The sequence below is a fragment of the Sporothrix brasiliensis genome, assembly GCF_000820605.1.
Source record: "Sporothrix brasiliensis 5110 chromosome Unknown Cont19, whole genome shotgun sequence".
NCBI lineage: Eukaryota > Fungi > Ascomycota > Sordariomycetes > Ophiostomatales > Ophiostomataceae > Sporothrix > Sporothrix brasiliensis.
Genome location: NW_024467138.1, coordinates 2808205 through 2822318, shown reverse-complemented (window position 1 = coordinate 2822318; position 14114 = coordinate 2808205). Strand labels below are relative to the sequence as shown.

The following is a 14114-nucleotide window of genomic DNA, read 5'->3' as shown; positions in this document are numbered from 1 at the left end:
CCATCCTGTTGCTGCTTCCTTCTTCCCTCACGTTAACAGCGACCATCACCAAACCGGCCGATGCTTCGTCGTCCACTTCATCCGGCGTCCTCTGCATTGCTGCAAAACAGCAAACGTATTCATTATCTCTTGGCTCCTCGTTGATGTTTCACGCTTTCTCTCTTGGCCCTCCACGCTGGACTGCCCTTCGTCACGTATCGCCTCGTCACGTTTGTCCACTCTGCCACTGCTCGACTTGCGCACCTTGACGGCCACCCCATTTGCCTCAGCGCAGGCCTCAGACCAGACCATCCCACATCCCACGCGCAGTCTAGTCCAGTCCAGTCCAACTGGTCCCTTGTGCGTCTGCCGCTGCCCGCTGGAACCGTGGCCTCCACTACGGGCGCTATCTTGCCATCTCGTTTCGACTTGCCTGGTCTCTTCTGTCCCATTGTTTCTACCCCGGAGACTTTCTTTTCCCTTTCCGATTTTAGACTTTGAAGCTACGTTCTTGCCTCAACGACCTTTCTTTTTTGGTGCCCAAGTTCGAAAGACGATGGTCGTGGCGTTGTTAGCAGACCCTTGATCCCTGACACGTTCCTTTGGTCATCCTCCTCTCTCCTCGTGTCTCCCTGTCGTCCACCATCACGGTGGTTATCGAGGTAGGCAGCCATGTCCACCACGGCGGCCATGGCGTCTCCGGACGGTACCATCTCCAACGACACGCGCGGGTGGATCCTGTGTGCGATCAGCGCCATCGGTACGTGACAGTTCGTCTGAACGTTATTGACTTGTCCCTTCTACGTTCTAACACTCCCAGCGTGCGTCGCCGGCGCTGGCATCGTGTGTGTCGACATCTTCATCCGCATGCTGCCGGGAAAGAAGAGCTTCAACATCCAGGATAGCAGTGCCTTTTTGTCGTCCTCGTTGAGTCTCAGCTTCGGCGTGATGGTGAGTCCTCCATGGCGCCTTCCTATATGTGTCAGGCATACCATACCTCGATGGCTAACCTTGCTAGATCTTCTCCTCCCTTTTCAGCATGCTGCCATCCTCCAAGCGCTACCTTGTTGACGATGGCCTGACCGACCAGGCTGCCGGCCTGCTCATGATTAGTGGCTTTGCCTTGGGCTTTGTCGGCATGCAGATCGTGTCCCGCATCATCCACCGCTTCATGCCGTCCCACGTCGTCGACTGTGATCACACCCATGAGGACGACGATGACGACGATGACGACGATGACGAGCCATCACACTCTCACGCACACGGCTCTCACGGCTCTCATGGCCGCAGTCGCGGCCACGCCCACCACCACGGCCATGATCATGAACCGTCCCCCAGCACCTACTTCCGCGTAGGCACCAAGCCCCGCTTCGTCTCACGCAAGTACTTCCGCCAGCGCTCCGTCGACGCTACTGCGACCGAGTCTACTCCACTCCTCGCAACCGTCGAGACGGCAAATGCAACTGTCCCAGTAGGCATTGCCGACGCGCGGGCGTCCCCGCAACGCCGGCTCTCCACACGAAGCGACGATATCGTCGCGGCCTCCAACCCGCCCACAATAGGTGGCCTACAGCCGAAGCGATCCCTCTCCAATCTGCGTGCACCGTCCATGTTCAATGTCCGCAACCGCGTCATCTCCTTTGTCCAGGACATCAAGTCCAACTGTGACGAGTTTGGCCCGTGCTACGGCTACACCGACCCATGTGGTCAAGAGTGCAAACGGACAATCACTATTAAGACGCCGACATCGACCCTCCGGGGCAGTGTCCTTCCGCACCCGCCAAAACGTGCAGCTTCCACACCGTCCTCCAACTGGGAGGGCACAGTCGTAGTACCCGAAGTCGTGCCCGAAGAAAATGGTGGCGATACCAGTGCGAGCGTCAGCCGGCCTGAGTCTCCCGGTGCCACTGGTACAGTACGAAGGCACCGTGTCGACACGCACGGCCACATTGAAACGTACGAACACGAACACGATACCCACTTGTCCGCCGGCAGTGGCGAGTCATCGACGAACGTATCCAACGAAGAGGCCGGCAACAACACCACCAAGCATCACGGCCATGATCACGATGGTCACCACGACCACGACCACGATCACGACGAGGGCCACGAGCATGGCCACTATTACGAGGACGACCCCGACGCTGATGTCGAGGCCGGCGCCGCTACCGGCGGCGGCCACCCACACCACCACCACGTCCCCGCCAACGCCTTTTTGTCCATTGGTCTCCAGACGGTTCTCGCCATCGGCCTCCACAAGTTCCCCGAGGGCTTCATCACCTTCGCCACCAACCACGCCAACCCGGCTCTTGGCTTCAATGTGTTCATGGCCCTCTTTGTGCACAACATCGCCGAAGGCTTCGCCATGGCCCTGCCCCTCTACATGGCCCTCGGCAGCCGCCTGCGCGCCATCCTCTGGGCCGCCGCCCTCGGTGGCCTGAGCCAGCCGCTCGGCGCCGGCTGTGCTGCCCTGTGGCTGAAATACATGGCGCGCAACGACAACGACTCGGGCGACGGCACGGCATACGGCATCCTGTTCGCCGTCACCGCCGGCATCATGGTGGCCGTGTCCCTTCAGCTGTTTGTCGAGAGCCTGACGCTGCACCACAACCGGCAGTTGACGGTTGCATTTGCCTTTTTGGGCATGATGCTGCTCGGCATTAGCAATGCTATTGGCACGCACTGATCACTGCGCGGCTTGTGTTTTTGGTTATTTTCTGTCCGTCTTTTATCTCGCTCTTGAGTTCTTTTTTGTGGCCCTGGCTTCTCTCAGCATTTATCGTTCAGGGGTATTCACCGTACTGGAGTTCTTTGCACGTCTGCCGTTCTCCCTTTGTTTTATGGTGTGTATTGGGTCTGTATCTCATCTGATAAATCATTTTCGATCATTGTTTCTAGGGGCATGCATTTGACAATAAACGGTCGTCCAATAATATGTATATTTATTTTTATTTTATTCGCAGAAAATCACTTTTCCTGTCATTGTAAAAGAGAACCCGAAGACGAAAAATAAACTAAATATAAAATAAAATAAAATAAAAATGCATTTCCATTTTTTTCCCTTTATCAGAAAACAAATACTCCTCTTTTTGAGTATCTTAACAGTCCCATGGGTATCTATTTTAAACGCCAAAAACAATGATAACAGACGAGTCCATACTCCTTTTAATCACTACCCCATCCATCGCCGTCCTATAAGAACAGATTCGGGTCGAGAAAGTTCATGTTGGCACTGGTACCCGAACTACCACCGTTTCCCCCGTTTCCGTCGTTGGCATCATCGCTGCCAATCAGCCGCCGCATCTCGCCCTCATCCATATGCCATTGGGGATCATTGTTGCTAATGAGCACCTGTGAAGGCAGCATGCTGTCGTTGTGGTCTGCTTGTGCAGCCAACCTCAAGTCAATGTTGTCCATAGTCATGTAGGTCCCAAACATGTCGTCGTCACGGGGCACCAGTGCGCCGACATCCGCGCCATCGCCGTTCATGTGGTCGCCGCCGCCGATCCAGAACTCATCTGGGTTGAAGTCGTTGTCATCGTCAACATTTTCAACGTCGACAGCGCCCCCCACCGTCGCAGGGGTATGGTCCCGCTGGAGGTGCACGTTGAGATCGTGGTGGCGGACAAACCGCGCGTCGCAACCGGGCAGCGTGCAGACGAGGGTCCGGTTCGTGCCCAGCAGTGCATCGATGAGTACATCCGCCGAGGGTGTTGCCAGGTCGTCGTTTCCACCAGCAGTCGCACCTCCGAGACGCTGGGTCGGCGTAGGTGATGGCGAAACCGTAGGCGTGCTGCTGGCGGCCGCGGACGATGCAGCCAGCGGATCGGCATCGACGACGATAACCGGCCCAGGCCGTTCGTGCCGCAGATGCACGTAGCGAATATGCTCCTCGAGCTTCATCTTGGACACAAAGCCCCGGCCGCAGCCTTCGCCACGCGCTCCCCAAGAAATCAAAGCGGGGTCGGTCCAGCCGTTGAAGGCCTTCCGTTCAGTCCCCGTGCCTTGGGCAGTAGGTGTGCTGGCCGCATCGGCATCGTCGCCGCAGACAAACCGTAGGCCCTCGTGCACTGCGCGGATGTGCACGTTGAGGTTCGCCCGCCGCGTAAACGTCTTCTTGCACCCGGGGTGCGGGCACGCAATTGTCTTGCGATCAGCGACGCTCTTGCCTGAGTGGTGCATATCGATGTGCTTGTGCAGGTCCGCCGGGCCTCCGCACCGCACGTCACAAAAGGGGCAGTTGACATGTGCGTGGCGCATATGAGCCTCCAGAAGTGCGCGGGTCGCGAAGCCGATGCCGCCTCCTTGCCCGGAGGGGGAGGCATTGGCCCTCCCGCATTCCTCGCACCAGAACTTGGGCGCCGTGTGGTCGCGTTCCACGTGGCGACGCAGCGCGCCCGCACTCTCAAAGACAGCTTTGCACGGCTTCTTGGCACCGGATGCACCGCCCACGCCAGGGGTCGTAATCTCGTGCGTGCAGACGAACGCAGGCTGGTGTAGGTGGTCCACGCGGATGTGGCGCTGGAGCGTCTGATGCTTCCGAAAGGTGCGCGTGCAGCCGTCGTAGCCTCGGCAACGGAACCGTTCCTGGCCCTCGTGCACGGCGGCGTGGCGGCGCAAGCGTGTCGCCGTCAGAAACGCCTTGTCACACTCGGAGCAGAAATACTGCCGCTCCTGGCTGTGCGAGCCCTTGATGTGCTGCCGCAGGTGCTTTTCTTCGAGGTATGTCTTGGGGCACTGGGTGCATTTAAAAGGGCGGTCGTTGGTGTGCGAGCGGAGGTGGGCGGTGAGGCGCGCAGGCCGGTTGAAGGTCTTGGGGCAGTTGGGCCAGGTGCAAGGGATCGTCTTGAGGTCGGAGGGAAAGCGGCGAGAGGATGTCGACAGGGCCGTGGTCACCGGTGTTGTGTGTGCTTCGGAGGATGCCCTGTCGCCGTCCTGGGACTCGAGGTCAACGTCGGTAGCCGATGGCTCGTTCTCCGCCGGGGCCTGCATGTCTGTAGATTGGTCTGAGGCATGTTAGAAGCCGCTCTCCCGATCGTCGACTGTCTTCAGTCCGGCCCTTCTATGCCGTCTTGAACTAACCTTTCATCTTGCCGTGTAGTTCGCTACTTGGCGGTAGTGGCCGGTCTGCCAACAGTTCGTCGGTCGCCTTCCGCTTCATCTTGTATATCGTATCCAGACTGTGTGCTCAGTCATGTCTGTTTCTTTCGATAGATTGGGAATGGCGACGTAGATATGTAGTCACTTTTGCCGCCTTTCCATTGTTGTGTGGAGATCCTTGGCCGCTCTTTCCGTGCGGTGAAGGCCAAAAAATACAACGGGCAGAAAAAAAGTCAAAACTCGGGTGGGGGACGGCCTTATCGATAAGCCACCTTCAGCCACCTCGTTCTGTGTGCACGGCCAAGTCAGCCAATCATAGTCCGCGTCGCCTCCAAACTTTTTCTGCTATGCAAGGAAGGAGCCAACGCTGGCCTTCGTCGACCTGTAGCCTCTTTGTTCGCAAGCAGACAATACCAGGGAGACGCCGTCTTTTTGCCTGTTGTCTTCTACTTTTTTGCTTTTCGCAACGCCGACCTCACGACAACCACGTCGCAACGACACCGCGACAGCCATCACCTCCTTCTTTTTGCCTCTACACTCGTTTGTAACCTTTAATAGCCTCCTTTCATAATGTCGGACGACGGCTACGACGATGTTGGCGGCGGCGGGTAAGTCGGACGCATGAAATGGCCATGTGCATGTCCAGGATTACGTCGCCCTTTTCTAACACACAACACGCAGCGACGAGCCTTTGTACGAGGACGACGATGTCCAGGAGTACTACGATCCCGAAGTGCTCGAGGGTGACGAGGAGGGCGAGGGCACCGGCTACCAAAACGGCGACGGCGAGGAGGACATGGACATTATTGTGTCGGGCGATCCGTCGGCGGCGGCGAACCAAAAGAACGGCGGCGGCGCCAACAGCGGCCAGAGTGGCGGCCGCGTCAACAATGTCAAGTCGCACAAGGACAAGAAGATTCCCAACGAGCAGCGGACGACGACGCCGTTCATGACCAAGTATGAGCGGGCGCGCATCCTGGGCACCCGTGCGCTGCAGATTAGGTACGCTTTGGGTTCCCCTCGATTCGCAGCAGCAGAAATACACCGAAAAAGCAGCGTACTGACCAAATAGCATGAACGCACCTGTGTTGGTGGACCTCGAGGGCGAGACAGACCCGCTGCAGATTGCGATGAAGGAGCTGCGCGAGAAGAAGGTGCCTCTCATCGTGCGGCGGTACCTGCCCGACGGCTTCTACGAGGACTGGACGTGCGAAGAACTGCTGCAGTAATTGGTAGACAGTCAGGGCGGGGGGTGGGTGGAATGTCTACGGATGTCTACGGCGACGTGGACGACGGCAAGACCGGGTCTGCATTTAGCGAAGGCGTTATTTTCGAAACTTAATTTGCGTACGAAACTTTGGATGGTATTTAGAAAGTGGTAGAAGAAATCATAACCGGAAAGATATTTTAAGGAGAAGGATATAGTAAGAACTCAAAAGGATGGGGTTGGAAGTTTGTGACTATGAGTAGGCCTTGTGTTGTCACGACTATAATACCAAATAAAACACGCTCTCATGTCTGCGATTGTGATTCACGTCGTGCCATTGTGTTTGGATAGAAGATCGTTTTCATATGTTTTATGTTTTATTTCAGCGTCTTCCCAACTTTCCCTTGTAAGTTTAGAAGACGCAGCTCTTCGAGCTACAATATGCACATGCGTGAATCTCGACCAGTAAAAAAAAACGCCTTGCCAAATGGAGTTCCTTTTCTTTTCCACCGCGAGTAAAAGCCCCCTGGTTTGCTCCCAATCTCTTCTTCTAGCCGTCTTTCAACAACGGTGTGGGTTAAGCCAAGATAGTTGTAAGGAAGAGGAGCAGGTCTTTTCGTTTCATATATTACAGTAACCACAAAGGTGCACAGGGCATGAAAGCCACAAAAACAAACAACAGACGCGAATGTGAAGCAGCAACAGCCTGTGCTGAATACCACTCTAATCTTCCTCGTCCGTGTCCGTGTTCGTGTCGCTCGTGTCGTCGGCCTCCTCTTCTGTGCCGCTCTCGTCGTCGTCGTCGTCCGACTCGTACTTGGCCTTCTTTACTGGTGCGCCCTTGGCAGCATTCATGATGCCGGCAATGGAGTCTGTATGTACCGTTTTTTGTTAGTGGTTGACTTTCCTTTCACGCTTGCTTTGTTGTGTTGGCGCCATGACGTACCTTCGTCCGGCTCGCTAATCTCATCCTCGTCGGCCATCTCGGCCGCCTCGCTCGCGTCCTTGACGACCAGCGTCACCTCCGTCTTCGTGTCAAAGCCGATGTAGCTGTCGCACATGACGTGCATCACAAACGTGTACTGGCCGGCCTGGGGTGGCGCCATGAACTGCGCCTTGAGCGTCTGCATGTGGAATGTCGGTGTCTTGCCGTCCTCCTCAAACAACGGGCGGTCAAATGCCGTAAACGTAAAGGGAGGCACAACCATCTTGCCCTGCTTGGAGTCGGTCAAGAACACGTGCCAGCGCGGCGAGTAGTCGCGACCAAAGTAGGGCGCGTACGCCAGCGGGGGCAGGTTGGGCTTGCCGTTCCCGGCATCCGAGGTGATGGCGGTGCCGTCCGGGTTGCGGCCGACAATGGTCTTGGGTTTCCGGCCCAGCAGCGCGTCCATGTCGTCTTCGGCTGGGTCTGTGTCAAACAGATCGAGCGGCTCGACCTCGGGTGCCGACTCGGCGAAGCCCGGCGGGATGAAACGGCCCTTGACAACCAGGCTGACCAGCGACGAGGGGATAATGTGCTTCTCGCCGGGCACTTTGAAGAAGGCCTTGGTGACACGGAGCTGCGGCAGCTGCTTGGCGACCGAGACGGCCTCCTCGTACTGCTCGGCGGTCAGGCGGCCGCTGCCAACGGCAATCTTCCTCCGCTTGGCGTCGGGCAGGTCCATGAGGCGCTGGATGGGCATGGTGACGGTGGAGTCGCCCTCAATGGCCTTGGCGATGGCTGGCGTGACGTGCGGCAGCTGCTGGAGCGGCGAGGACTTGGGCGCCAGGGCCTGGATGACAAGCTGGGCGGCCTTGAAGGACGCGATGACGGGCGCGGTGTTGCCGTACGCCAGCGCAATCGCAGTAAAGGAACGGGTGAGGGTGTTGGCAATCGGGGCGACTTCGAACTTGTGCTTCTCCAGGGTCGCGTCGCCGAGATCGACACGGCCCAGGTAGGCCCACAGAAGAGCCAACACCTTGCGCCGGACGCCGTTATCGAGGTTGTCGAGCTTCTCGCGGTCGGCCGTGGACAGGCCCGCAATGGTCAGGGCAGAGGAGGTAGTTGTGGCGGCAGCCGCAGCGTCGCCGTCGGCAGAGGAAGCAGCCGCAACAGGGGCGGTGATGCGTGCCTCCACCGTGGCCAAGCCCGAGTCGGCCTTGTCGCCGGGCAGGATGGCGTCAAACTCCTTGCCAGTGGACAGGGCCGACACGAGTCCTGCCTCATCAATGTCCTCCTTGTACTCGTGGAAGAGCCGGTTGGCGCTCTCCATCAGTACGCCCTCCTTGGACTTGCTCTGGGTGCCGTACCACCAGGAGCCCACAACGTAGGGCAGCAGCACGCCAAACAGCAAGAAGTACAGCAGAACAACGTACTTGCCGTTGCCGTCGGTGATGATCAGCTTGGGCAGGCCAATGCTGATGCTTGTGCCCTGCTTGCCGTCGGGGTGGCCGTACAGCAGGTAGTTGTTGCGGATCTCCTCGTCGGTCAGTGCCTGGTAGGCCTTGGAGATGTCGACGTAGCGCTCGTTGAGCATCTCCACGGTCTCGTTCTTGGAGACATCGGGCTTGATCTTGTCGGGGTGAAACTTGCGCGACAGCTGCTTGTACGCGCTCTTGATGGCTTTTTCTGTGGCAGACTGCAGGCGGTTAGTAAAGCGACACGTAGATCGAGACAGAAAACAGAGCAGACAGAAATGTACACACATCTGCAATGCCAAGGATATCGTAGGGGTTCCAGACGCGCTCGATCTTGACAGCCTCGGCGAACTGGATCAGGTACAGCATATAGCCGATGGTGGCCCAGCCGACGGTGACGGCCAGAATGAGGCCCAACCGCCGCTGCTGGCGACGGTACTTGGCGCGCTCGGCATCGACGAGGTCGGCGTGGTTGTGGCGGAACGTCGACTGGACGCGGGGGAAGACGGCGGCCGGGTTGCCGAGGCCCTTGAGCAGGACGTAGGTCAGCGGCAGCGTGATGATGACGGCGAGCGTGAAGACGAAAAACGGCCACAGATTGCCCGTCTCGTCGTAGTCGTAGTCGACGGCCATGGCGTCGAGCGTGCGGCGCGAGACCAGGTGGCGGGATAGGAGAGAGGACGGATCGACGGACCAGCGACCAGGTCGGGCAGATATGTCGACCGGTCACGAATGGGAGGTGTGGTTGGCAGCTCGTTCGAGGCACGCGCAAACGAAACGAGACGTCAATCGACGAGGGACGATGAGTCCTCGTGAACGGACACGAAAAGTAAAGACAAAATGGGGAAAAGGAAAAGGAAGGAAACGGAAAAGAAGAAGACAAGACAAAATAGAAGAATAAAAAGGAACGTCGGAGAGCAGCAGGTTGCTCGTCGTGGGTGCTTGGTGACGTTTCGCAGAGTGGATGTGCAAAATGGTTACAAAGTGTCCCATACACGAATTATCTAGGGTATTTTTAAGTTCGCCAAACCATCTTGAATCGTGGCCTTCCCCAGCAGGGAGGCGACGTGCATTAGGGGCGGATCGGACGAGCTACCCATGAGTTTTAGCACTGTGCCGTGACGTGCCGTGGCGACAAATATTGAATACAGTGTGTTTAAATTTCGCACTGTTAAGCACAAGCCTCCTATATTTGACGCGCACAGAAGGAACCACCCCTGAGTTGCCCAAAGCGGCAGTCAAATGGAGAGCCTTTCAGTCGCACAACTGCACAGCGGCAGGTGCGGACCTTGACAGGAGACAATGCACATTCGTGCAGAAACGGAAGCGACGACCCGAACCAGGAAATACGGACGGCCTGTCTGTTTACAGAGTGCGTTGGCAAGAGACGGATAATTCTGGATAAATACATAGTACCAGGACTGCGCCTTTTACAAACACTTAAAGGTCAACGGCCTGCATTCAAGCAAACACAGTACACATTACAGTCGTTCCACATCGCTGCAAAGGTCATGTCATTTGTACGATTTTATTTATTTCTATCCTATGGGACGCCGGTAGTCTACTTTGTGAAAAAGAGAGGATGAAAATGAGATGAAAAGAAACAAGATGGATAAAATAGGACGAAGCAGAAAGGACGGACGGGACGACACCACACGTTTTTCTCCAAGTCTTATTTTTTGAGTTCGATCCAGTCTGTGAAAAACGAGCGGCACAGACCAACTATGCAGCCTTGACAATGATGGTTGTGGGATGACAATGGTGGGGGGGGGAGGGGGGGGGGGAAGAAAGAAGAAAATTACAAGCAAAAAGAAGAAATAGAAAAAGAAAACGAGTAGACCTCCCGAGCAAGAGCTCTTTACCTTGAACGGAAGCAAAGAGCGTAAACCTTCCGGCAGGGAAGGAGAGGATCGCCTCTCAACAACATAACAAACGGTCAACAACCGACACCCAGAGGCCAAGGCGAGGAACCAAAAAAGAGATGAGATAGAGCCAAAACGTGGAGATATTTACTTGCCGTGCCTCACCCTCCTATGCGTGACAGTAGCTGGGGACGGACACGCTGCGTAATGAGGTAGGCCAGGCCCGCTAGGACAATGAGGAGGACAGCCAGGACCGGCGGCAGGAGGACCAGGGCAGCCACCACGAAGATGCCGATGCGCTGCACTGCGGCGAGCAGCCGTTCGTGGCGAGCCGTCGTCCGCGACGCGGCCGAAGCGGCACTCCATGCAAAGTCTTTTCCGTGGTCCTTGGCGTACTCTTCTTTTCCGTACTCCCCTTCGTCCTCGTCGCCAGAGTCGCTCTCGTCATCCTCGACCTCTCCTTCCCGTGCGTGTTGTCACTGGAACTGGAAGCCGCCGGGGAAGCCACGCTGGCGTCCGCCGGATTGGTTAAAGTGGAAGCCACCGGCGCCACCACCAGGGAAGCCACCGGCGCCGCCGGGGAAGCCGCCGCCGAAGCCGCCGCCGCCAAAACCGCCGCCGCCGCCCTGGCCACCCATCATGCTGAACAGGATCTCGGGATCAATGCCGCCGTGCATGCCGCCGCCGCCGCCAAACATGTCCGAGGGATCGACCAGGTCGTCGCCGCTGTCGTAGCGCGCGCGCTTCTGTGGGTCGCTCAGGGTCTCGTACGCCTCGCCAATGTCCTTGAAGCGGGCCTCGGCGGCTTCGTCGCCGGGGTTCTTGTCCGGGTGGTGGACGACGGCGAGCTTCCGGTAGGCCTTCTTGATCTCCTTGTCGTCGGCGTCCTTGGCCACACCAAGGATCTTGTAGTAGTCCTTGCGCTGGCTCTTCTTGAGCTCGAGCTCGGCGCGCTTGACTTCCTTGAGGACGGAGCGGTCCTCGGGTTCGCGCTCGGCCAGCGCCTTCCACTCGCGCACGGCATCCTCCCAGCGCTCGGCCAGACCGTACGCGTTGGCCTTGGTGCGGCGCGCCTTGGTGTAGGAGGGGTCAAGGGCGATGGCCGCATCACAGTCGGTAATGGCCTCGTCGTACTCCTTGAGCTTGAGGCGGCACAGCGCACGGTTCTGCAGCAGCTTGGAGTTGATGCCGCGGTTGGCCGGGTCGATGCTCAGCGCGTCCGTGTACTTGTCAATGGCCGCCTGCCAGCGGCCTGCCTTGTACTCTTTGTTGCCCTCTTCCTTCATGCGGTCTAGCTTCTGGACGATGCGCAGCCACTTGATGGCATCCTTCATGTCCGGGTCCAGGTCAATGGCGCGGCGGAAGTGGCGCTCAGCCTGGGCGTTGTCGCCCTGCGAGTAGAGAGCGCGACCACGCAGGATAATAGCCTCCGGGTCCTTGTCGTTGTAGCGCAGCAGCGAAATGGCGGTGTTAGCGGCCTCGCCGATGTTGTTCTCGCCGCCCATCTTGAGATAGGCGTCACCACGCATCAGCTGCCACTTGCGGGGCTGCACGGCGCTCGGGCCCAGCAGACGGCTCGCCATATCAAGGGCGTGCAGCACCATGGACCCCGTGGTGCCATGGTCGAGGGCGTCACGTGCCGCATTGACATGCTGCAGCATCTCCTTGGCGGAGGCCATGTCCTTGGCCGACGGTGGCGGCTGGATGCGGCCAAAGGTCAAGATGGCGTCCTCGGGTTGGCCGAGGCTGGTGTAGATGCGGGCCAAGCGGAGCAAGATCTTGGGGTTCTGGGGATCAAGGTCGGCGGCGCGCAGGCAGTCCTCCAGGGCGGATGAGTAGTTGCCTGCAGACATGTATGCCGCCGCACGATTGCTCAGGTAGGTGGCAGACTGTGGTACCAAGTTGACGGCTGAATATGTGAGCAAGGGATTGAGATCCAAAACAAGACGCAAATGGAAGAAAAAAGCAAAAGAGATCAATACTACACACCCTTTGTGTATTCGCCAATGGCCGCCATGTAGCTCTTGTCCTTGAAGTACTTGTTACCAAGGTTCTTGAACGTCTCCGCCTCCTCTTCAGGCGTCGGAGCGGGCGTCGTGTGCGGTGGCGGCACGGGCACATCACCGTTGCTGCTGTTGCCGTTCACGGGCACGGTACCATTGGTTGCTGCTGCGGGTGGCGGCGACGAGGCGGAAGGCCGGCCGTTCGACAGCGGTGGTGACTGGGAGCGCTTCTGAGGTGACTGTGAGTTCTGTGGGGGCTTAGGAGAGGACGGGCTGGCGGCACCGGACGTGACGCCAGGCGTTTCACGGTCGGTGTCCATGGAGGTGCGGTTTGACATGGCGGAGAGTAGAGAGAGGCGCTTGCGCTCCTCGGGCGGAAGGTTAAGTGGGTGGGTGTTGGGGTCGATCTTCCGCCGGCGAGACGACGAAGAAGACGAGGACGCAACGTTGTTGGCTGACGAGGACGAGGTCAACGTCGAGCCTGGCTCAGCCGCTCGGTCTCGGTCGTAGTGCCGTGTTGCAGAGGAGGCAGACGAGGTGTGATGCCGCGACGAAGACGACGAAGACGACTTCTTTGGCCGAGGCGAGGCGGCAGACGAGCCCGCGTACGGCTGCTGCGCGGACGGGGAGGAGGACCGGTGCTTGGTGCGGGAGGGCCGTGCAGAGCCGGAGCCGGCTGCGGCGGTTGAGGAAGGCGAAAAGAGCAAGGGAGAGGCCGATGCGGCGGATGTCTTGGCTGGCGATGCTTTGGTGGGCGACGCTGCGGACGCAACTTGTTTGGTGGGAGAGCGACTCGCGGGGGAGGCTGGTTCTGACCGTACCGGCGACGGTAAGTAGTCGTCGTCGTCGTCGTCGTATGGTGGTGCGCCAGCAGAAGCGTTGGCTGTGGGCTTTCGGGAAGTTTTTTTGTTGAAAAACTTCATTGAGGCGGTTGTCAATTTTTGGGGGGCTTTTTTGCCTGGTTTTCCCTTAGTCCCTGCCGAGCCTGGTTCTTAGTGTCACGCCAGCTGTGAGAGTACTCTCTCAGAAGCAAGAGATAGCGGACGAGCAATCTCTCCAGCAGCCTCTTCGCTGTGTCCGCGACTATTTTTCTTCGGTGTTATGAATAATCAGAGTGCGCTAAATTTTGCGTTGCGTCGCACCTACCGCGGGCTGTTCTGGTAGCGAAAAAATTGGCGGAAAGATCGCGCAACGGTAAAAATGCAGTAAACCGGGTTTGTCCACAACTGGTGGTTTGGTGCCCTTTGGGCCGGTTGCACGCCCTTGTGTCTGTAGTCGCTGTGGCTATCCGTCGACGGGCTGTCAGTAGTGCCACTTGAAAACGGGAGCTTGTGAATCCCGACTTTTTGACAGCCGTTGGCGAATTTCGACTTCGGCAGCTATCCGCAGCTCGGAGCACCTTTGGATGTCCGGCAGCCTTTTACAGATTGGGCCGTAGAACCGTTTGTGAAGACGGTTCTCCTGGTCAATGCTGTGGCCGTGCCTTGTTTCCGACGTGTCTTTTTCTCTCTGCGGCGCTTTTTCTCGTGTTTTCGGTGTTGGCAGTGGGTATGTTTACTTTCTGCT

At 57.9% G+C, this 14114-nt stretch overlaps 5 protein-coding genes across 5 annotated transcripts; 2 read left to right on the top strand and 3 right to left on the bottom strand.

Moving 5' to 3' along the window:
• Positions 1 to 669: 669 nt before the first annotated feature.
• On the top strand, positions 670 to 2665 carry SPBR_00351 (zip metal ion transporter; the record flags this gene model as incomplete). The annotated part of the gene is made up of 3 exons (XM_040758670.1): positions 670 to 739; positions 800 to 930; positions 998 to 2665. The coding sequence occupies 3 exons, from the start codon at positions 670 to 672 to the stop codon at positions 2663 to 2665; spliced, it is 1869 nt and encodes a 622-aa protein (XP_040618594.1).
• A 506-nt stretch (positions 2666 to 3171) lies between these two features.
• Positions 3172 to 5140, bottom strand: SPBR_00358 (c2h2 transcription factor; the record flags this gene model as incomplete). The annotated part of the gene is made up of 2 exons (XM_040758677.1): positions 3172 to 4973; positions 5062 to 5140. The coding sequence occupies 2 exons, from the start codon at positions 5138 to 5140 to the stop codon at positions 3172 to 3174; spliced, it is 1881 nt and encodes a 626-aa protein (XP_040618593.1).
• Positions 5141 to 5649: 509 nt separating this feature from the next.
• Positions 5650 to 6308, top strand: SPBR_01013 (DNA-directed RNA polymerases I, II, and III subunit RPABC2; the record flags this gene model as incomplete). Its single annotated transcript, XM_040759332.1, has 3 exons — positions 5650 to 5687; positions 5761 to 6081; positions 6152 to 6308. 3 exons carry the CDS (start codon positions 5650 to 5652, stop codon positions 6306 to 6308), a joined length of 516 nt encoding a protein of 171 aa, XP_040618592.1.
• A 701-nt stretch (positions 6309 to 7009) lies between these two features.
• SPBR_00270 (translocation protein SEC63) lies at positions 7010 to 9316 on the bottom strand (the record flags this gene model as incomplete). The annotated part of the gene is made up of 3 exons (XM_040758589.1): positions 7010 to 7158; positions 7233 to 8904; positions 8972 to 9316. 3 exons carry the CDS (start codon positions 9314 to 9316, stop codon positions 7010 to 7012), a joined length of 2166 nt encoding a protein of 721 aa, XP_040618591.1.
• Positions 9317 to 10706: 1390 nt separating this feature from the next.
• On the bottom strand, positions 10707 to 13471 carry SPBR_00180 (uncharacterized protein; the record flags this gene model as incomplete). Its single annotated transcript, XM_040758500.1, has 3 exons — positions 10707 to 11005; positions 11054 to 12454; positions 12535 to 13471. 3 exons carry the CDS (start codon positions 13469 to 13471, stop codon positions 10707 to 10709), a joined length of 2637 nt encoding a protein of 878 aa, XP_040618590.1.
• Between the last annotated feature and the right edge of the window lie 643 nt (positions 13472 to 14114).